Here is a 21,729-nt window from a genome sequence, read left to right as displayed (position 1 = left end):
AGTTTGTCTTTGCATTAGTTTTCCTTCTTCTAAGAATAATGTAATTTCAATCTATACTGTACTATGATCTTAAGAGCTTAAAAGTAAGCCTATGGTTAACTGCCTCTTCTGGCCCAGACTGCATTAATACCACATGTTAAACTACGTATCAAATTAAGGTACAGCGTGGCTTCTCATGACTTTAAAAAAAGAAGCCTTTTCTTTTTTTAAAAAGTCTTTCTTTTGGTCTCCCTAATACGAATACATCCTGATATGAGTAGATGCTGGTCCTACTGCCACCCATCAGTGTTAGAGTAGAATCCCAGGTAGTTCTTTCTGGAAACAACACGGCACTACATGTACTAGCAGTGAGGCCTCCGCCAAGTTCCTTCACTTCCCAAAGCCTCAGTTTTCTCGTCTATGAAAATAGACTTCTGCAGGTTTTGTGAGCTAGGAACATGTCCGACCATGACTCGGCCTTTGACAAAAGTAGCAGGTGTTATTTTGGCAGAACCTAATTCTTCACAGGGAGATGGCTGAGAATGGCATCCACGTTGGAACACATGATCTGAAAAGGTGGTGGCATTTGTGTTCAAGATGAGAAAGGAAACCAAATAAAAAGCACCCCATCCCAGAATGGGAAGAGAGAACACTAGACATGACTATAATCTCCTCTCTTAAAAGACCATGGATACTGAAATATTTATGAATGAAATACCATGAGATTTGCTTTAAGTTGCTCCAGCAAAAGTGTGGGCGTGGGGTGGGGGGCAGATAAGATTGGCAAACGTGACTGACTGAAGCCGCCCGACAGGAGGACGTCCGGGAAGTTCTTTTACTCTCTACTTCTGCTTATATTTGAAAATTTCCATAATCAAAAGCCAGGGGTGGGGGACCCTGCAATACATGAATGATAAATACTAGATCCTTAAACCTGTCATCAATCACTTGCCTAAAAGGTCATTTTGGGAATACAAAATCTGATCTTCACATTTGCTTGGGACTGAAAAAGGTGCCTGAAGTATCGAGAACGTGACTCATGAACCCACTGGAACAGAAACATGATTTCTTGTTACTTTGCTTGATCTGCTTTCTCTCCACCCTCTCGTGTCCCAGGGCTGAAAAGCTGTCTGACAGGGGATCAAACTTTTTACCTCCATACAATTCCGTTTTCTTTGTAATGGTACCTTTCTACTTCGGAGGTCTCAGATTGAAAACTTGAGATCACGCACCATCACAACCATGGCTGCCTCTCCTCAATCTCCTGTGCGGCCGGTTCTGTTGGACGCTTGTCAGCTGTGCACTGCTCACTCTCAGAGACACACACTGACAGAATCCCCAATTATCAGCTGCTCCATTACCCCATACACATGACTTAAATGTGACAGGAGGGAAAAAATGGGCTGCTGGGAGTTGAGGGCAGGGAAGGCAATGTGACGTTAAGTGCAATCAGACCTTTTACCAATCATCATCGACCTCCGAGGTGCCCAGGCCTGTTAGATAATCACAGGAGTGGAGTGGGAAGGGGCCTTAATGGTCCCCGGTCCAACTCCTCACCCACAGCAGGACTCTCTTTACAACGACCAAGGTGGCTAATCGCTCAGCCAGTTCATTGTATGGAAATAACTATTAAAGTTCCTCTTTATGCCCGGAACTGAAAGCTCCCCCCATATAAACTCCATCCCATTGTTTTTTTCTTTTTTGCGCTACGCGGGCCTCTCACTGTTGTGGCCTCGCCTGTTGCAGAGCACAGGCTCTGGACGCGCAGGCTCAGCGGCCATGGCGCACAGGCCCAGCCGCTCCGCGGCACGTGGGATCTTCCTGGACCAGGGCACAGACCCGCGTCCCCTGCATCGGCAGGCGGACTCTCAACCACTGTGCCACCAGGGAAGCCCCATCCCATTTTTACAGCAAGCCTTTCTCTCCCCAAACGTCAGCTCCTCCAACTCACCCCTCACAACACAAGAGTTAACCCAACTATTTGGGCTTTGCTCTATTCTTCCATCCCCCACCCCATTTCCTAGCCCTGAGCCAGGGACTCTACAATTCCCCAGGCCGGTTGCATGTCCGCTCAATTACCCCAGCCAGGATCCGGATTATCCTTTAGTACTAGGACCCAGCTCCACACTCCAGCTGACAGCCATGGTATCACAGTGGCTTCTGCCCAGGAGTTTCTCCGGCTTCCAACTATGTGCTCCTAATGGTCAGAAGTCACATGGACCTGAGTATAATTTGTGAAGCCAACAGCTGCCCTACTGACCTTCCAAAACAGACCACTGACTAGAAACTCTAAATTGGAGCCAACTGGTGACAACAATTGCATGAATTATTCTCTAATTCCTCACCATCCCAAATTAGCTCTCCCCTTGCCCCACCCCCTCATGCCACCCATCATCTCAGCCAGTCCTACATTACAGAGGGTGGCTGCAAATAAATTCTGTTCTCTGAAGAGCGGCAAAATACACTAATTTTACTCACCTTATCAAAGCAACTTTGCTTTGCTTTGCTTATCAAAATATAATCAATCCTTTCTATCAGACAGCCAACAGGTTGTCTGATAGAAAGTTCCCTATGAATAAAACAATAATAGAAAGCTTAGCTGCAGCAGGAGAAAGGGTCCTTTGTCAGGCTCTGTTTCTTTATGAAGCTTGGTGGGCTGTGGGGATAAATCATACTTACGAAGACACACATTGCAGTCGTTGGCACCCTCACTTCTTTACTAGAGCCAGGATGAGTATCCACGTTATCCTGGGGAACTGGAAAGGAAGACACAGAGCGCCTCCTAAGAAGTAACATAAAGGAAAACATCAGGATGGCACAGGCTTACTGTCCACCAAACTCTCAGAAGGGATTCAAAGACATCTTTTATCAATAGCTTCTTTTCCCTTCTAGACCCTCCAAACCACAGAACGATTCCCCAAATCAGAAGCAACCTCACTCAGTGACAACTGGAAAGACAGTCAGCACTTACCTGTACTCTCCTTTTCGCTAACCCATGGACTCCAAAACTCAACACTGAAAAGCAATCCTGAACAACTGCTGCCCCCGTCAATAAACAGCTACAAATGTTCTCAACTTAATGTAACCGCTAGCTCAGAGGGAGCTCGTTGGTATTTTCATAAAACTATTTTAAGATGATTCCTATGCCTGGTTACAATCATCCTCAGCATACACTTGTGGTCAAGGTGGAGCTGAACACATGCCAAAAGAAAGAGCGACCCGGCCTTGATTACTGTACAGAGCTCAGCCTATTCGCCCGTCTCAGAGGGCTGACAGCATTCCTAGGAGCATGCAAAGCGTCCTGGTTATTAGCACATGTACACGTGATGATTGGTGTAGTGAAGCAGTGATCAGCATAATTATCAACGACCCACACTTGCATGCTGGGCTAAGAGAGGATAATATTTTCACCTGGCAGCATCGGAAGAGTGATGTCCCAAAAGGGGAGACTCGGACAGACTAAAGGGTAAGGCCAGAGATCAGCACGCAGCGAGATTAAGAAAAAGGAAGTTGAGGAAAAAAGGAAGAAGCTAAATGAAAAGCTGAAATTAAGGCATCTGTACACTCTGCACTGAAATTCTGGCGCACGTTTAAAAAACAACAAATCATGTACATGTACTCAGGTATATTTATACACATATTAACAAGGAAAGGTGAAGGTTTTCTAACCTACCCAAAGATATTAGTGATAGAATCCAGAAGGCCTCCAGCAGGCTGCGAGAGTCGCTTACTAAAGAGGAGGGGAGGATAGGTTTAAACCTTAGAAACATTTTGCCCAAATAATCAATCAAAAACAGTCCACAAAAGTACCTGGGAGTGTATTTCCCAATGAGTTCCCAAACCCCAGCTGAGAACCCCTCACAGTACTGAACCACCAGAAAGCATTGGGAAGGTAGGAGGGAAAACCCAGCCTTGAAGTTTCAAAAGAAACACGGTTCCCTAGCACTAAATTAACTTCCCTGGAAATAATGCTTTAGACGATGAACTGTCTAAGTGACCTAACAACAACTTCCAGTGGTTAATGACCAAGCCCATTCTTTTCATCCTGTTTTGGCAAATTAAAAAAAGAAAAGAAAAGAACTCCTGGAGCCCTGGTAAGAATTAAGCATATGATCTAAACAATCACCTGCCTAACAAGGTCCATCTTTCCGAAAGCCACTACACTTTTTCTGCTTCTCTTCACAGCTGGTGGCGGCACTAAGGGACGGCTAGCCTCCTGTTAAGCAGAGGTGACCCGAGAAAGACGGAGACACCCTGGAGCCCGCGAGCCCCATGGCTGAGCGAGCGGGGCTGCACGTTCCAGCTGGGGGCGCCGCACCGTTCCCTGGCCCCGCCCACAAGCATGCTGCCGGGCTGCTCCGCCCCTGGCACAGCCCGTCTACTCACGCGGCTGCTCTGCTGACGGCCCGCACCGGAGAGGCCTCCTCAGCGTGATCGGAGGTTTCATCCACAAGGACTTCAATGTCATCATCCCTGGAAAGAAGGGCAAGAGGCTGAGTCTTTGATGCTGCTGAACAGGAGCTTTGTGATGAGTCTGCTCTGCAAAGGCCGACACCAACACCACCTCCTAATCACACACGGGCTATGTGACTTGGCTGTGACAGAAGCAGTCAAGGCTTCTCTGGAGAAAAAGGAGCTGCCATCTGAGCAACAGCGAAGAAACGATCTGTTCAAGTCAAATCCAGAATTCCAACTGAAAACAACTTTACAAGTGAGCTTTTGCTCTTTTTAGGTCTAAACACAGCTCCCACTTGGAAAGCAATGACATAATGGCTTATTAAGCCTATATTCACATAACCAGCACTAAGGTAGATTTTTCTCATCAGAAGTCTGGTTTGTAGCTCAAGGGCTCCCGCATGCCAACTGGACTGCAGCACTCACTAAGAAACAGTTCCCATGAGACGGGCTGAATAACATAGAGGATAGCTAGGGGCAGCTATGGTGTACAAGAAACTGCCAGGATAGGGAGAAGATCCAAGTCAATAAGGAAATGGACTGCTAAAAGGGCAATGAAGTCAACGGGTACCTAAACAACCCAGTTCTAAATATTACTGTAATAGTAAAAGACAGGAAAGCAAGATCTAAACACAATTCATTTTTGACTGGGTATTTGAGGCTTATATGTTTAAGCATAGCTCTGGGTATTTGCTGTTTCTGACATTTTACAGAGTCCATTATATTACACATGAGATAATCAAGTCACAGGACCATGCTCCTTTGCTGGTGTTTATCCCACCGGATGCAAAGCTCCTCTGGAATTCCCCTTCCTCCCCGTTTTCCTGGTTGCAGGGAAGGCAAGTAATTATTTTGGTCTTAATGACGTCCTACCAAGTTGCAATCTTCATGGAGAAGCAAAATAATAAAATCTAATAACCCAAGACTTTATTACCAAATGTTTGGATTCATAAGAACTTGAGAGATTTTTCCATGATTAATTATCTGGATTATGTAAATATATACTTCAGAACTTGTTACCAAGCAAGTTAAACCAAGTTCAAGTAAATTTATTTTCCTTGGCTATTGATTCTACGGTCCCGTGTAACTGAACCCAGTCTTGGCCAGAATTAGAGAACAAAGGCAGGCCTGAAGACAGAGAACAGGCTGGGCTTTCTTCTCTTCTCAGTCGTGGTCTGCGGGTCACTTGTGTCCGCACAAGGGTAACAACAGAACAGCAGACATGGCAAGGGTAACAAACCTGAGCTGAGCCTATGTAAATGGTTTGTTTAAGATAGAGTTGTATAGTTATAAAGGTACTTGGAACAGTGCAAAGGCCCAGGACCACGAGAAAATATCAGCATCTGGTAACGCGTTATCAAAACCTTTCAAAGGTGTTAATGTCCTTTCACCTAGAAACTCTACTTGTAGGAAAGAACAGAGATTAAGAACAGGACTTCACAGTCAGACACCCTTAAGTTTCCACCCTGTCTCTGCCTTTTCCTTTGTGATATGGGGCAGGATGCTGGACCTTTCTACACCTAGTCACCTGTTTATGCTGGCCAATAAGAGGCAGACAAATGATGCTTTTATAAGCCGTTATTTTTAAGGAACCAAATCTCATTTCCAGGTCGACTATTTAGCTACTTTGTAGCTTTGGGCAAATACACCTGAGATTCATTTTCGACATGTGAAGAGTATAGAAATTATGCACATATGCTACATCTAAAGCAAAGGCTTGGTATGAGATTTGTTTTCTTATAAATCAAGACCTTTGTCTGGCAGATGACTCCTGAGTGAATTTAAATCACTCCCCTCCATTTACAAGGAAGCAAGCAACATTTAAAAAAACAGAAGATCAGAACTCTAATACTATATTCCAGAGTCCATTTTAAAGAGGAGAAGACCCCACATCCTGAACCAGAGCAAAGGGAATTTAGTCACTAAAATACCCACTGCTCTGAAAAAAAGCTTCAAATCTCAGGGAAGACCCTCCACCCAATTTCAGATTAGGAAAAACTCCATATTGACTCAATTGCTTTTGTTCCAGGAAATCCCAGTTTCTACTTAGGCTTCAAAGGTTTGCCCAAGCTCCACTTGAAGCCACAAACCAAGAAGAGAGCAAGAGACAGAACCCCAGCCCAGCATCACACTGCAACAGCTCTAACCAGAGGCAGAAAACAGGTCGGTCTCAACAGGAAAACAGCGAGGCTGTCACTGGTTAAGGGTGGAGGAAGTCAGAATTCACACTCACAGCTAATGAGTATAAACTGGAACAACTTTCTGGAAGGTAATGGGTGTTTTTTATTTGCTGCCCTAAGTCTTTTCGTTTTCCTTCTACATTTTGTAAAATGGTTTTATAGAAACAGAATATTGTAAGACTATTTCAAAACAGCAAATCAAATTACTACGAGCATAGTTTCGATTTGTACATCTCTACTCACTGCTCAGCTGGGAGAGGTTCCTTTGCTGCTTCTGCGAGCTCCTTCTGCAGCCGGGCTTGCCGCCTCCTATTTAAAAAAAAAAAAAAAAAAAAGCCCACTATTTATGTCTACTTAAAGAAAGCATGGGGTTTTGTCTCTCAAAAAACTACTTAGTAACACATTTGAATATTCAATGCACTTAAAGTAACAACTACCCTGGACAAAGATACCCGAAGTCCCAAATCCACAACTGTAACTTCAGCAAGGATCCTATTATAATGGATTCAGAGCAAAGCCCTAGGAGGGATTAGAGAGAGCAGTGAACCAGCAAGGGAGAAGCCTGCCTGTGGGGACCCGGGGCCTCTCAGGACAGAAACATGCATCAGGTTCATCCAGGGTTAGTCATGGTCGAGACTTAGTTTTCTGAAGTAAACAGTCTCACGCTAACGTATCAAGAGCATGAATAATAATAAAAATTTACTTGTACCTAGCACGGTTTTTTTATTTTACAGAATTTGACTCATTTAACACTTATAACAAACTTTTTGAGGTTAAGTACTATGATTCCCATTTTATAGACGAGGAAACTGAGGTATAGTGAGATTCTTGAGTCATCAAAATGTACAAGGCTTCAGTTTACTAGGGCTGGACACACAAGTCCTGGCTGCAGCAGAATTTTAATGTCGTCAGCAGCCGCTTCCACTCTCTCCCCTCTCAGAATCATTTTTGTCTTTCCTTCCCAAGTCCTCAATTCAGGAGCTTCCTAACCTTTAAACCTTGGCCTCCCTCTCTTTTCCATGGCAAGTTCACCTCTATCTGTCATTTCTGCCCTCGCTGTGGAGGACTCCCAACCCAGAACTCTAGCACTGCTACTGAGCTCAGGTCAAGAGTTCTGCTGGAATTTTTAAAAATTTTTCTAAATTAAAAAACAACTTTTCTAAGTTTTTAAAAAAGTTTCTACTATAGTGATAATTCTCAAAATAGGGCAAAGTCCTGTAGGTGGCACATCAGAATCTGCGATGGGATGAGGCTCTAGCTTGAAAAAGTGCCTTACACTCTTAATCTTATACCTTGAAGATGAAGAGTCAGTTTTACAGGACAAGTGACAAAAATTACAGGTTAACAAATTTTTCTTAGCTGGAATAGATGACCTATAAACTATCTTTGAGGGGAAAGCAGAATCCCGGTGCGGGGTGTGTAACACTCCTCTAAAGGAAAGGCACCTGTCTGCAAGGAGTGGGTAAAGGACAGAGCTGGAGTCACGGGGAGAAAAAAACACCCGCAGCCCAGGCTTCATTACAACAGCGGAAATGTCCTTCTTTAATGCTAACAGCTTCTTACACAGCAGCCACCGTGCCTGCCTGTGGGGACACACCCCAGCCTTGCAAGGGAGGCGGAACACAAGCAGCTATTTCAAAAAACAGCGCTCCACTATGACCCAGGTAAACAAAAGCTGCTAGGAGAGGAAGGACATCTAATCTGGGAAATAGGTAGGAAGGGGGAAGGCTTCTAAGAAGGAGGAACTAGTTGAGTCAAGTAACGAAAAGAATCCCCAGGTCCCACACGTGCAATCAGATGGTTATACGTGCAATGGTATATTCCTAGGATAACATTCCAAAGGACAGAACAAGGGCAGGTATGTAACGTGCCTCACTCCCCATTTTCACTAGAAAGTTTGGGTTGTCCTTGCCCACGGTGATGATCAAGGGCTCTCCCTCTGCAGAACCACACGCCTGCCCACTTCTCCCTCAGGCAGGCTCTCAGCCCGAAGCCTAACAACTTCCACGGAGCCCCGGTGTCCTTACCACCCCTAAGCTGCCCAAGAGCTCCACATATAAGCCACGCAATTTTACTTAAACATGAGACAGAAAGAATATAAGGACAGCTCACGTTTTCTTAATACAAACTTAAGACGTATATATATTTTGAAAAGACTTTGCAAAATCCCACTGTATGAAAGTATCACAATTTCTCCCCCCACCAAGGGATATACCGCTTCTAATTTCTCACTACTGTGAATAATGGACTATCACAAAATCGTGCTTGTGAACGAACCTCATCACTCAGGATAAAGGCCAACAAGTGGGAACCATTTTCAGGTGCCTGCCATCCCCAGGGCCCTCCAGGGGTTAGGGAAACAGCCTTCACATCAGCAATGTGAGGGGCCTGTCCCACCTTCCTCCCAACAATCCTTTTTGCCAGATTCACTGAGCTCGTCCACTTCTTTCATGAACTATCTATGTTACAAGCCCTCTGTCTGAATGCTCACCTGTTCCTTACTGACTCTATACTAAGGATACATATTTTATAATAGCATAGCCTATTTGCTTGTTTTATAGTGTTCTTCGATGTTAAGAAACCTACAATTTTTATACAGTCCATTCTTTATTACCATTACTTTTTTTTGGGGTGGGGGTGTTTTTTTTTTTAACCTTTATTTGCATTTATTTTTTGCAGCATTTATTCCCGGGCCATAAGTTTTTGTTTCTTCAGGTATATCTGTTTCTTCTGGGCAACCTCCTCTTCTGGTTTAGGAACAATCTGTTCTTTTTCAGTAAGGATCATCTCAGTGTGGCAGGGAGAGCTCATGTATGGGTTGATCCGACCATGAGCTCTGTAAGTCCTGTGCAGCATCTTGTGGGCTTTGTTCACCTGGATGTGCTCAGTGACCAGAGAATCTACATCTAAGCCCTTAAGTTCAGCATTACTCTGCATTTTTGAGCATGTGCAGTAAAAATTCAACACTCTTTTTGGGCCACCAACCCTGTGTCCAGCCCCACTGTTTGGCCTGGGCACACCTACCAACTCCATCACTGTAACGACGGAGCGGCACACATTGCTTCTTTAAAGTGACATCCTTCAGATACTTGGTGGTTTTTCGGATGTGCATATCCTTAATGGCCTGGGCAGTTTCACAAGTGTTCTTAAAGTGAACATGAAGATTTGAACCTCTTGACTTGCATGATTTTGTGGGGTTTTCTGGGTCAAGTGAATAGCGAACCATGTTTAGAGGTCACCTCAGGCTGCTTACTGGAAAAGCTACCATTACGTTTAATGTTTAGAAAGTCCTCCAATACTCCTATTTAGGAATTTTTCATAAAACAAACAGCAGAGAGTAACATTTTTTGCTTCTACCTTTTGGTTTCCGTTTTTACACAGATTTCAAAATCTTTTTGCATATATTATTTGGTAGGATTAGGGCTCTTTGTTATTCTTTAAGGCTCTTTCCTATTCCATGCATTTATTCTTTTAGATAAACTACAATAATCTTTTCAAATTCTAAACTACTGATGTGGGGATTTAAAATAAAATGTTCTAATCTTTTGAACTCATTACTAGTGAGGCTGGCTCACGGTCTTCTTGTACGCTAGCCAGATCAGAGTTTTTGCTATGGGTTGGAATAGTTTTACAAAATGGGGCGGTGGGGGGGGGCGGATTATACGCTTTTTCTAACTCTGGTTTAATTTACACTGTTCAAGAACTAGCTTTTCTTCTTGAAACACGGAAAGAATTTGCTGGCAAAAATAGCAATGGGCCAAAGCCCTTTTGGGAGGTAATCCTTTGCTCAGCTGTAAAAGTGTTCTTATAAATGCAAATCTCTTTCACACCCACCACCACTATTTCTAATTTTGTTAGTGCTTCCTGGTGCCCCCACCCTGTGGTCAGAGCTGCCAGGTTGGTTTCTTTCTTTTCTAAGAACTAGGTGCGACTTCATTAAACAATGGAAATCACTGACTGCCGATTCATCTCCCACCTCGAATCCTTCTCATTCTCCGCATTTAAGCGATTAGCTTCCTGGGCTTTCTCAGCCATCCATCTGGTGACCAGCTCCTGGTTCTCCTCAGTAGTCTTCCTCAGTTTCTCCTCCAGGGCAGTGAAAGTGATCTGCAGGGCATCATATTCATCCTTCAGGGTCTGGTTGGCTCTTTCAAGGTCCTGAAGCTTAGTGCGTAGTTCCAGGCACTCGGTCTCGAGATCAGAGATGGTCTGCAAGCATTCTGCAATTCTGAAAACACGACGGGAGAGGGATACTGCACAAGACCTGTGTGAGCTTGGGCACCAACAATGACCTCAGCCATCACAGCAGGCACCTCACTTGGCCAAGCCCAGCCCCAGGGGTTTACAGGACAATCCCATTAATGGAGAGGAAACACCTAGGGCAAAATTCTTCCAGACTATGAATGACTAGTTAAAGTATCTTTTAGAAAAGCAGGATGGGAAGGAAGAGGGAGCTTTTGATGCTGAAATAGTGTAGTAATGGGAGATTAAAAGGAGGCTGGGTATCTTGTGCATTCCATCAGCTCTATCACTCACTGAGTGTGAACGCCTGAGCAGGCTCCCCACCTTTCTAAGCCTCTAGAGAGCCCTCTCTGCGGAGTAAGGGAAAAGGCACAGATGAAACCCAGGCTCCCCTCCAGCTCAAAGATCCTAGGATTTGGAGTCCCTGTTTATCTTGACCAGTAGGCTTCTCCCAGATCAAGAACAACCCTGCCCACAAACTCATCCCCGTTCCCAATGGCCGGGTACTGGGCTATCTTGGTCCCATCCCCACCACAGAAGACACCCGCTCCCCCAGGCAATGGCCATGGGGAGAACTGTGAATGCCTCAGGGACACTTCCAAGAGCAAAGCTGACTTCTCAGGGGTGTGCTGGGGCCCTGGAGGACGGAGGGCACTCTTCTTGCCTTTTCCATCCTCAGAGGGTAGAAAAGGACCCCAGGCTATGTATGCACAGAAACGAAACTTGTGCTGAGCCCAGTGTGGCTACTGTTTGCCACCGATCACCACTGGCCCCGCTCACAAGAGTACAGTAAAACAGGCGGTGAGATCCCACGACCAGTCCCGAAGGAAGCGTGCTCTCTACTCACTTGGCTTCATTCATCTGCATCTCCTTGTCCTTCTGCTGCATTTGGTTATTCAGGTCAATCACCAACTGAGCTAACTGGGGGTAAAGAAGAACACTTTCATAAACAAGAGATTTTAGGACCTCAGTTGGAAACTCATAATTGCGGTTTACTTTAAAGAAAAAACAGGTGCCTGTGCGGTGGGGCCAAGGCACCAAGAAGAAACGAGCTGGGTGGCCGAGAGGAGAAGGGGCTGCGCGGGGGCACAGCGTGCGCTTTCCCTGTTGAAGGCAGCCTTGGATAGACGAGCAACGCTCCAGGTGACCGCCAGGTTCCTGCTGAGAACGCCTGGCTACCCCTCCACCCCAGCTACCTTTTCCGACTCTGCAGCTGATAATCAATTCAGCTGAAGTAATGGTAAGTTGCACTTCTTCATAACTTGCCATTAGACCACCACCCAGTGTAAACACAGCCCAGGACTTGATTCTTCCTAATGGATTTTTCTGAAATGGCAGGTTTCACGCTTTATGAAGGTATTAGTTAAGACTTTCAGTCAATCAAGGAGTAAGCTTCTTTCTTTTTATGTTTCTCCACTTGTACCTTTCATGCCGTCTTGGAGCATGACAACCTGGTTGTTATCTCAATGGCTTGCCCACCTGTTGACAGAGGTCTCACATCTTTTCTGTTGTTTCATTCCCACAGATAGAGCTGGTGATGCCGTATGTAGCCAGGATGGCTGCAAATTCCAGTGGGAGTGCCTGCCCCACCCCCCAACCCCCAAGACAGACGAGGAGAGGAGCTATCTTTACCTCCCCACGTTTCTTGTGTAATTCAGTCAGTTCTTCTTGGTGTTTAATCCTCAGCTGGGCCATTTCTTGCAGCTGACTATCATTCCATGCACCATCATGTCCAGGACTAAATGCCCCAACCAGGCAGATGAAGAGAACGTGCAAACAAGAGAAAAAAAAAAATCAGACCCCAGAGCCCTTCAATCAGGCACTGGAACAATAACCTTAGAATTTCAAACCTGTACATGACAATATAGCCAAGAAAGCAGTTCAGTTCTCCAGGCCAATAGAGTTATAAGTCACTACAAACCTAAAGTAGAAAGTAGGAGATATGAGACACAGGGTAAAACCAACCAGCCACAACCCATACCACCAGCTGCGTCAGGAATAAAGGATGGGTTCCGGAATAAAGTTCAGGTAAACGGGGAGGAGACAACGAGGTCCACTCACCCGACAAGTTTCTGAGTGCCGGCTCTGTGCTAGGCCCTGTTTTGGTGCCTAGCGGGGAGAAGGCAGGGAACAGGAAGCTGCACAATCGGCTAAGAGTAGACAGACAACAAATGAGTAGATGGATGGAGTCAGGTGGTCAGATATGCTGTGAAGAAAAACTAAGCAGTGTAAAGAAGGGGACAGAGCGACAGGGCTCCTGTTCCACGTGCGGTAATCAAAGGCATCCCGAGAGATGACACTTGACTGAAGACTGAAAAGAGTGAGGAACAAGCCATGCGGACCCGGGGGCGGGGCCCTGTGAGTGGAGGGAACAGCAAGTGTTGGAGAGGCTGGGGGCAAGTGTGACCGCAGCGCCCAGGGCAGGGGGTGCAGGGAGGATCGGGGAGGCCACTCAGAGCCTCGCAGGCCCCCGAGGACTGTGGCTTTTCCTATGCATGACTGGAAGCCGCCAAGGGTTTTGAGCAGAGGAACGACTTACGTTTTGAAAGGATCGCTACAGTTGCTGGGTGGAGAGCACACTGCAGGGGTTAAGGGCAGAAACAGCGAGACCAGTTAGCAAGCTATTACATATTCCAGACTCAGAAAGTGCAGATCGGGACAAGGTGACGGCAGCGGAGGCGGTGAGACGTGGTCAGATCCTAGCTAGATCCACTCTGGAGAGACTGCAAGACTTGCCTTTGAATTGGTTGTGGGGAATGAGAGAAAGACAGGAGTCGAGGACAACTCCAAGGCTTTTGCCCTGAGTGGCTGATTAAAGGTAGGCGTCACCTACTGAGGCAGAAGGACGGGGGCAAGAGGTTGGGGGAGGCCTGAAGAGCGAGTTCACCGTGGACATCCAAGTGGGCATGTCAAGTGGAAATTGCATATTGTTAAGAGTCTGAACTTCAAGTAAAGAGGTCCAAGCTGGAGGCTGACATATAGAAGCTGTCAGCAAACAGATGTATCTAAAGCCATGGACGGAGCTCAGGCCACCTCGAGAGTCAATGGAATTTGGGAAAGTTTGCAGGTGTTTGCATACTATCTCAGAAATAACAGCAGGTGAACAGAACTGTGGATCTGTAATTCAGGAGAGGGGTCTTGGCTGGAGCTACAGGTGTAAATTATCAGACTACAGTGAGTAGCTGAAACCACTCCCCAGGGAAAGCACACAGATGGAGAAAAGGAAGATGGCTGGCAAACTAGGATGCCACCATCTGAAGTGGGGGCACTGCCTCTTCCCAATGACCGATAAGAAATAAAGAGGGAAAAGGCAGCAGAATGATGCTCCCTCCTAAATCTACCCTCCATCTCTAAAAGCATTTTTCTTACATGTTCTAAGAAACACTAATATTGCATTCTTTGAGGCAACATAGTGCTTCCCCAATCTTGGCCCATGAACTAGAAGCCAAGAGACTAGAAAGCGGCACATACCTTATAAGAAACCACCCTAAATTAGGCAGAAGAAGCAACAGGCCTGGGTGATTGATTGCATATGGGGATTAGAAGGGAAAGAAATAATTTTTATCAAATCCCCTTATTTTAATGCAAAGCAATGTGAAATATGCGAAACATAAAACTAGTCTGTTCCTCCAAGGAGCTGAAGAGAATCCTGAGAAAAGGCAAGGATACAGGGCACTCATTCCTCGGCTCAAAGCCTTTTACCACTTCCAACTTTATTCACAGTAAAAGCCAAACTTCTTACAAAAGCCCAATAACAGTGCTTCACTAGGCAGAAAAAAAAAGAATCCCCTAGAGAGTAGGTTTCAGATTCTTGGGCCCCATCCCAGAACGATTCATCAGGTCGATGAAGAAAAGGGTCAACAATCTGCATTTCTAACACGGCCCCGGGTGTCTTGGATACTCCACAAGGACTGAGTAGCCACTAAAGCAGTGGTTCTTATATGTTAGAGGTCATCAGAATCACCTAAAGGTTCTTAAAACAAGACTACTGGGCGCCACCCCTAGAGTTTCTGAAACAGGAGCTCTGGGGTGAGGCCCAACATTCTGCATTTCTAACAAATCTCTGAGGCTGTGGTCTAGCAGGCACACTTAGAAAACTGTTGGAATCAACTATTTCTCAGGGATGAGTTTCACTTTGATTTATTCAGTAAGCAAAGGGATTAAAACACTTAAGAGAGGAGTCAGATAATTGACGAGATAAAGCTTTTTAAGCACAGTGTGTTTCAAGATTAATTAGAATGCGATGGGCAGGACTTGAGAGCCCAGAAGAGAGAGAAAGCAGCCAATGAGATCCCCGTCTTCTGTGAATGCCTGTATCCTACTAGCACACGCCTCACTGAGCTACTCTCCCCCACGAGGCTCAGGTCCTTGCGAACAAGGACTCTTGGCTTATTCATCTCTGTATCCCAACACCTGGCCCACACTGTAGTCACAAAATGACTCCGTGAACGAGACCCCTGCCATAGTCTAGGAATGGAAGCAACGAAGCTGGTGGCACACAAATGCAAACCAAGGGACAGATGCACAGGACACTCGGGCAAAGAACCAACAGGCCTGGCTGACTGCAAAGGGGGAGGGGCAGGACACCAAGGGAAAAAGGAATCATAGCTGACTTGTGGAAAATAAGGATACCATTAATAGAAACAAGGCAGTCAGGAAGAGGCCTGACTGAACACAAGTTTGCAGGAAGGACGGACTTCCAGTTAAAATACCACCCCAGTGATACTCAGTTAAAAGAATGTTGTATATTTATTTATTGCACCTTTCCAAGCAAATGAGTTTCGCTGACAGATAAAGGATGCAGGAATATAGTCACCAAGAGGCTAACCAGATAGAAATAAAATGTTTCAAGGTTTCAGTTGACTGAATTTAGATGAAAAAGGGCGAAACGGATTCTCTACACCTAAAGTTGACCAGAACACAGCAACTAATATTTTAAATCCTGCAGAAGGCCTCCCAGGACCACAGCTAGGCACGATCTCCTGAATTGTTCTTAAGCAACAACGGAACCACCTCTCCAGATGAGGAAACACGGATGGCAAGAAATTAGCAAATATGGCTATAGGAGTAAATGACAAGCTACACCCAGCATTTCTGTCTTTTTCCTAAAATCCTAAATTACCATCAGCTTTGTTTTTACAATTGCTAAATGTTAGCTGATATGCAAAAAAGCTTGTAGATTTTAGAACAATAACGGGTACTGTTCCCATACAAACCACAAAATTTAATATGCAAACGTGATGAACAAATGGAAAAGGAGGACAGTAAGACTCCAGAATGATTCCATTTAAGCCACTCGCATGAAGTATGGCTTTAAGGTTTTTTAGGACCATGACCCTCAAAAAGAGATAGTTTACATGAATGACCCAAGTAAAGATACTAAACTCCCCACCATGAACACATACTCACATATTTAGTGAAGCAATACTTAGCCTTCCTATAAAATGCAGATTTCTGCCTAATCTTTCTTAAAAAAAAAAAAAAAGCTTTCTGCAACCCACTGGTTTGACTGCACACTAAGATACATGGAAACAACACTGAACTAAAAAGGATCACATAGACCTGTAGCGCTGATGTTTACAGGCCAGTCAATCTTGTACTGACAAGATCTATGTAAATCTGCTCAAGAATGCTTACTTGTCTGATTATTCAGAAAAAGTGAACGCTGGCAGGCTACAGGAGGAACTGGCCTGGTTACTCGTCTTAAGCAATTTCTCAAGCTCACATCACACTGATGATGAGCCTTCTAGGTGGGTAGCTACGTACCTTCAAAAAAAACTTAAATAGTTAGTTATTTGGCTTCAGAAGTTTTTATTTGAAAGGAACTGACAAAAAGTGGAACACAAACACAGTACTTGGTTTGCTTCAAAATCAGGGAAGTGACGACTGAACTGAGACAAATTTCAATTAAAAAGGAGACACAAATAATACAGGATAGTTTCAGAATACCTTATCTCAGGAGACACAAATAATACAGGATCGTTTCAGAATACCTTATCTCATGCCTGTTTGGTATGTCATGCTTTTCAGCTTGTAGCTTATGGGCCAGCACTGAATGAAGATCTGACTTTTCCAGCAACTTGTTATCTAGCAAAGAAAAAAAAAAAGTTATTACAACCCAGGTATGCTTTATTACTACTTAACATCTTATAAAGATTTGGACCAAAGAAATAACCGGAAGATGACTGGGCAGGTTTCACTTTTATGAGGTATCAAAGTACTAGGCACTGTACTTTACCACCGATTACAGCAATCGTCCAAACTCCAGGCACATGCGCTCCTTAGACGCTTCCTGGCCCAAGCACAGGCAGCCCAGACAAAGGAACCTATGAAAAATCCCTCCAAAACGCCCCCGTGCCCATGCTTTCTACTCCCACAGCTACCTGTTTCTACCTGGGAAAGAGGCAACAAACATACCAAAACACAATGGAAAAGCGAAGTGCTATGCATCTCTAAGTAAGAGAGGAAACCTTTACCTTATTATATTTGGAAGTTTTTTTTAGAAAGAAGATACTTTTTTTTTTTTTTTTTTGTGGTGCGCGGGCCTCTCACTGTTGTGGCCTCTCCCGCCGCGGAGCACAGGTTCCGGACGTGCAGGCCCAGCGGCCATAGCTCATGGGCCCAGCAGCTCCGCGGCATGTGGGATCTTCCCGGACTGGGGCACGAACCCACGTCCCCTGCATTGGCAGGCGGACTCCCAACCACTGCGCCACCAGGGAAGCCCTGGAATTTTTTTTAAAAAGATTGTTTTAATGTGGATCATTTTTTAAAAGTCTTTATTGAATCTGTTACAACATTGCTTCTGTTTTATGTTTTGGATTTTTGGCTGCGAGGCATGCGGGATCTCAGCTCCCTGACCAGGGATCAAACCCACACCCCCTGCAATGGAAGGCCAAGTCTTAACCACTGGACTGCCAGAGAGTCCCTGGAATATTTAATCTAAGATCAGGGCACTAGGGATACAAATACAAACCAGAGTCCCTGACCTCAAGGAGCTAAAAAAGTGTAATGGGGGTGGGGGTGGGGTGGAGGTCAAGTACAAAAAGGAAGAGTGAACTTTTACTCATTTTCTCAGATGGTTTCACAGGTGAAGACAACAGACAGTCCAAGCAGAAGGTCTAGAGAGCTGTTCAGTAAATGGCTAGAAATAAAAGTTTGCACCAACACATGAGAGGGCAGGATGAGAAATTCAGACCTCTTCTTACTGGCAATAGCGAAACAGCAGATTTTTAAAAGCAGGCAGTGACATGAACAGATTCAATGAGGCTCCCTGCTCGCCCAACTGGGTGCAAGATCGTAGCCTGCCAGAGAACACAGGAGCAGGGGCTCAAGGAAGAAACGAGTCCTTGGAACTTAATAAATGTGACAGGAACACAGTGCAGAAATTCAAAAGAAAAGTCAGGGCAAGAAATGACATGCATGTAGGGGCCAGTGAGATCAGAAGTGGAAGGGGGTGCACAAAGCAGAACAAGAAAGTGACCACAGGAGACTTACAGAAAAGCCACACCTGATGGGGGCTCTCAGATCCCCAAAGTCTGGGATTAGCGATGCTTCACAGCAAAAGCTGGAAGGGTTTATGCTAGTGACTATTCCTGTCAGAATAGCTTATCTTTCCTCTTAAAGAGTTGAGTCCTACTTCTTGATATCTAAAAATGGAAATCCTGGGCAGAAACAGAAACACTATCTTCATCAATATTAATTTAATAAATTAGCTCAAGAGAACAGGGAAGTGATTCCAAACTTGAATGTTCACCAGTGTCAAAGGGCTCTAATAAGATCTTCAAAATGTTACAGCTAGGTGCCCTGTGATATCAAAGACATGAGGTATTCAAGAGGGATCCTTCTTACAAGTTCCTCTCACTCAAAGGCCACCTGCTGTCCCCAGAGCCTCTTTTCATCTTTCTCTTCAGGCTCAGAGGCAGGACTGAACGGGAAACTCTGGTTGACTGCTTTTTGGGAGGCTAGGAATGAAGAGTGAGGCTGTTCCACCATCTAGAAGTGACCTCCCAAATGTCAGTCCCCTGCCTCAACTGCAGATTTTAACAGGCCAAGGTTGTCTTGCCCTCTTGCCCACCCCCCCCAGCAGCCTCCTCTCCTAGCTCCCGGGCATGCATTACTCACTATAGCTGTTTTAAAGACGTGTTCCCTCTCCAGGACTGACCTGTCTTTCTGACTTTCCTCCAACATCCTCCACCCCTTCAAGATGTCCATTTTCAAAGTGCAGAAAAACACTCAATTGTGTCAATGTGATTACAAGCACCTTCCATTTATAGACAGTTACGTAGATGGCTTTCAAAGCACTTATACGCACAGCACTGTGTTTATGAAGCAGGCAAGGCGAGCTTCACGCCTATTTTTATAGATGCAGCAAACCAGACTCAGGTAAGTGAGGCTGGTAAGGGGAGTGTCGTCAGACCTCCAACCCAATTTGACCTTCAGTGTATTAGCTTTTAAAGAATAAGCATATGATGAAATACCCGATGACCTGAATTTATGTAGCCCATGAGGAATCGTTTCAGCAAGGAGTTTCCTGTGCTTCTGGCTTTCTGAAAGAGCACTGGGCTGCCAGCCTCTTAAGAGTGTAAGGAATCAGCACAGGAGTGGCACATTCATCATCTCCCTTTTCTCCCCATTTTAGTTAAGAGGATGGGCTCAGCAAAAGCAAGAAGGCCGTTTCTTGGGGGACCCAATGAGAAAGGCAAAAGTGCAAAAAAGTCAGGAGCCATCAAGTCTGTGTCCAAATCCAGGCCCTATCATTAATCTGCTGTACCTCCCCAGAGAAATGACCGAATCTCTCTCAGTCTCAATTTTCTCATTTGTATAAAGGGCAACAGGACCTGCTTCATAGAATTTTCGGAAAGATAAAGTGAAACGACACATGCCAAATATTTACGACAGCACTCAAGCTTGTCTCTACCTTAGAATTACTTGGGGATCACCAAGAAATACTGACACCTGGGTCCCACCTCTACTACTGGGGTTTCGTTGGTCTGGGATGTGGCCTGGGCTTTATAATTTTTAAAAGATCCCCACCTGATTCTAATGTGCAGGTAAGTTCAGGAACCATAAATTTAGCACAATCAGAATTCAATAAAGGGCACCCACTATTACACTGAACTGCATCATCAACATGATTTGAGATTTGCAGGCTTACTTCAAGGGGTAGACAGAACCAGAGGTCCGAAGAGTGTCCCGTTTCTTCCCCCAAATGTGTCGTCAGTTATGGTAAAATGGGGCGGAGGGGCAAGGAAATGCTCTTTAAAAGGCATCTAAGGGCACAAACATTTTTGTACTCAAATTGCAGCAGCGGGGGTGGGTGTGGGCCACCTCTTTCACACTGAAGTTTTCAACGACAGTAAAGACTGTGATGTCCCAACTAAAAAGTACGTTAAGACTCAAGATGTGTAATATGTAACAGTCAAAGCACACCAAAGTGGAGGAAGAACAACAGATCTTCAGGAATGAAAGGCAAACATTTCGCTACACTCTGAAGACGACGGTAACGGAGCGAGTTACTGCTTAAAGTCAGTGCCCGTGTCAGTAACAACACGATGCCCGAAACAGGATGTTTCTGGAACCGGCCTATTTAAGTAACACAAGCATTATGTGAGCTGCTGGGATTTACAAACACAGACATGAACGGTGCCTGCCCGTGAAGAATACCCAATTGCGGAGGAAAACCCAGCACAGTCACACCCAAGAATAAAGTGAAAGAGGAAAAGATCTAAAAAGGCGTTTGGGGGTCCAAGGCGCTGGGTACCCGCGGCGGCCTCAAGGCGCGCGGGCGGCGCGGGGGGCTCGGCCTCGGGTTCCCTCTGGCGCCCCGCATGCCTCGGCTGGGCCCGCCCGCCCGCCCGCTCCCGGGACCCGCCAGCCGCTCACACTGCAGGATGATCTCTTCGAACGCCTGCCTCTGCAGCCGGTCCCGGCGCCTCAACTCCTCCGAGATGTGGCGCTTCCAGCGGGGGAAGACGGAGGCGCGGAGGCCCGACATGTCGCGCGCTGCTCCGGCGCCTTAGCGCCGCCAATCCGCACGGGGGCTGGCTACCGCGGCCCGCACCATGAGGCAACCTGCGGGCGCGGGAGGACCAGCAGCCCCAGGTTTCAGGTCCACGAACAGGCCTCCCCCGATGCAATCCAGGACGGACTTCCGGCTCCTGACGGAAATGGCTTCGGACAGAGCCAGAAAGCCCGCCTCCTCATCCGACGTCTTACGCCACACGCACGTACATGTCCGGCGCCGACTCAGGGCGCTGGCTGATGATAGCATCCCGAGGCCGGAAGTGCCGGCCGCAGAGATGCGGCCGCTAAGAGGCGTGCGGGCCACGTTGGAGGCTCGGCCTTGCGGGGTCGGGGGCGGAGAAAGGAAAAGGCAAAAGGGAGGCTTCCGCCCACTTGCTGTTTCCTTTGCTTGCTTTTCCCCGTTTTATATTTTCTTTCTTAGCCTGCCTCCCTTTTCTTCATGTCAGTTTACAAGCAGAAGTAAACTCCTCACATGGTAGCTGTGTGACTATAGATGAGAGACAGCATTCCTAAGCCTCAGTTTCCTAATCTGTAAAATGGGGAAGATCCCTAAACCGGGAAGGAATGATACCTATCCCACAGGATTGTCGTAAGGATTAAAAGTAATAAACTATATAATGCAATTCACACTGCGCCTGTACATAGTAAGCCTAACCTTACCTAGACACTTGGTATCCGTCGAAGTCCTAACCAAAGATTGGTTGCTTTAAGCAAGAGCAACCCATTGACCTTCGAAAAAGGTTTTTTTTGCAATAAAGAAATGGAATGCAAAGAACCGCTAAAGAAAATGCGAATAGATTAGCTATGTAAATCATTAGAAGCCTAGAAATTATCTATGACCTAAAAGTAA

General features: G+C 45.7%; 1 protein-coding gene, 1 non-coding gene and 1 pseudogene across 5 annotated transcripts in view; all 3 read right to left on the bottom strand.

The window, feature by feature from the left end:
* Positions 1 to 21,026, bottom strand: part of ATG16L1 (autophagy related 16 like 1) — a 46,736-nt gene extending 25,710 nt beyond the window's left edge. Inside the window, exons 1-10 of one of the 4 annotated variants that reach the window (XM_033425109.2) lie at positions 20,739 to 21,026; positions 16,850 to 16,943; positions 12,489 to 12,594; positions 11,704 to 11,777; positions 10,591 to 10,842; positions 6,858 to 6,923; positions 4,366 to 4,452; positions 3,653 to 3,709; positions 3,391 to 3,438; positions 2,659 to 2,761 (exon numbers count right to left, since the gene is read on the bottom strand). In XM_033425109.2, the coding sequence (XP_033281000.1) occupies positions 2,659 to 2,761; positions 3,391 to 3,438; positions 3,653 to 3,709; positions 4,366 to 4,452; positions 6,858 to 6,923; positions 10,591 to 10,842; positions 11,704 to 11,777; positions 12,489 to 12,594; positions 16,850 to 16,943; positions 20,739 to 20,850 (999 nt within the window). In that variant the 5' untranslated portion in view covers positions 20,851 to 21,026. The remainder of the gene's footprint in view (positions 1 to 2,658; positions 2,762 to 3,390; positions 3,439 to 3,652; positions 3,710 to 4,365; positions 4,453 to 6,857; positions 6,924 to 10,590; positions 10,843 to 11,703; positions 11,778 to 12,488; positions 12,595 to 16,849; positions 16,944 to 20,738) is intronic. The other 3 variants (XM_012531911.3, XM_049711942.1, XM_004262572.3) reach the window with 3 other exon arrangements.
* Positions 1,181 to 1,456, bottom strand: LOC117201906 (small Cajal body-specific RNA 6). The gene has a single exon (XR_004484050.1). It is a non-coding gene; the product is annotated as a small Cajal body-specific RNA 6 (non-coding RNA).
* On the bottom strand, positions 6,933 to 10,579 carry LOC117200773 (60S ribosomal protein L17-like; annotated as a pseudogene).
* Positions 21,027 to 21,729: the final 703 nt, after the last annotated feature.

The sequence above is a fragment of the Orcinus orca genome, chromosome 7, assembly GCF_937001465.1.
Source record: "Orcinus orca chromosome 7, mOrcOrc1.1, whole genome shotgun sequence".
Taxonomy (NCBI): domain Eukaryota; kingdom Metazoa; phylum Chordata; class Mammalia; order Artiodactyla; family Delphinidae; genus Orcinus; species Orcinus orca.
Note: the sequence above shows the minus strand (reverse complement) of the source record. Positions and strands in the feature narration are given on the sequence as shown.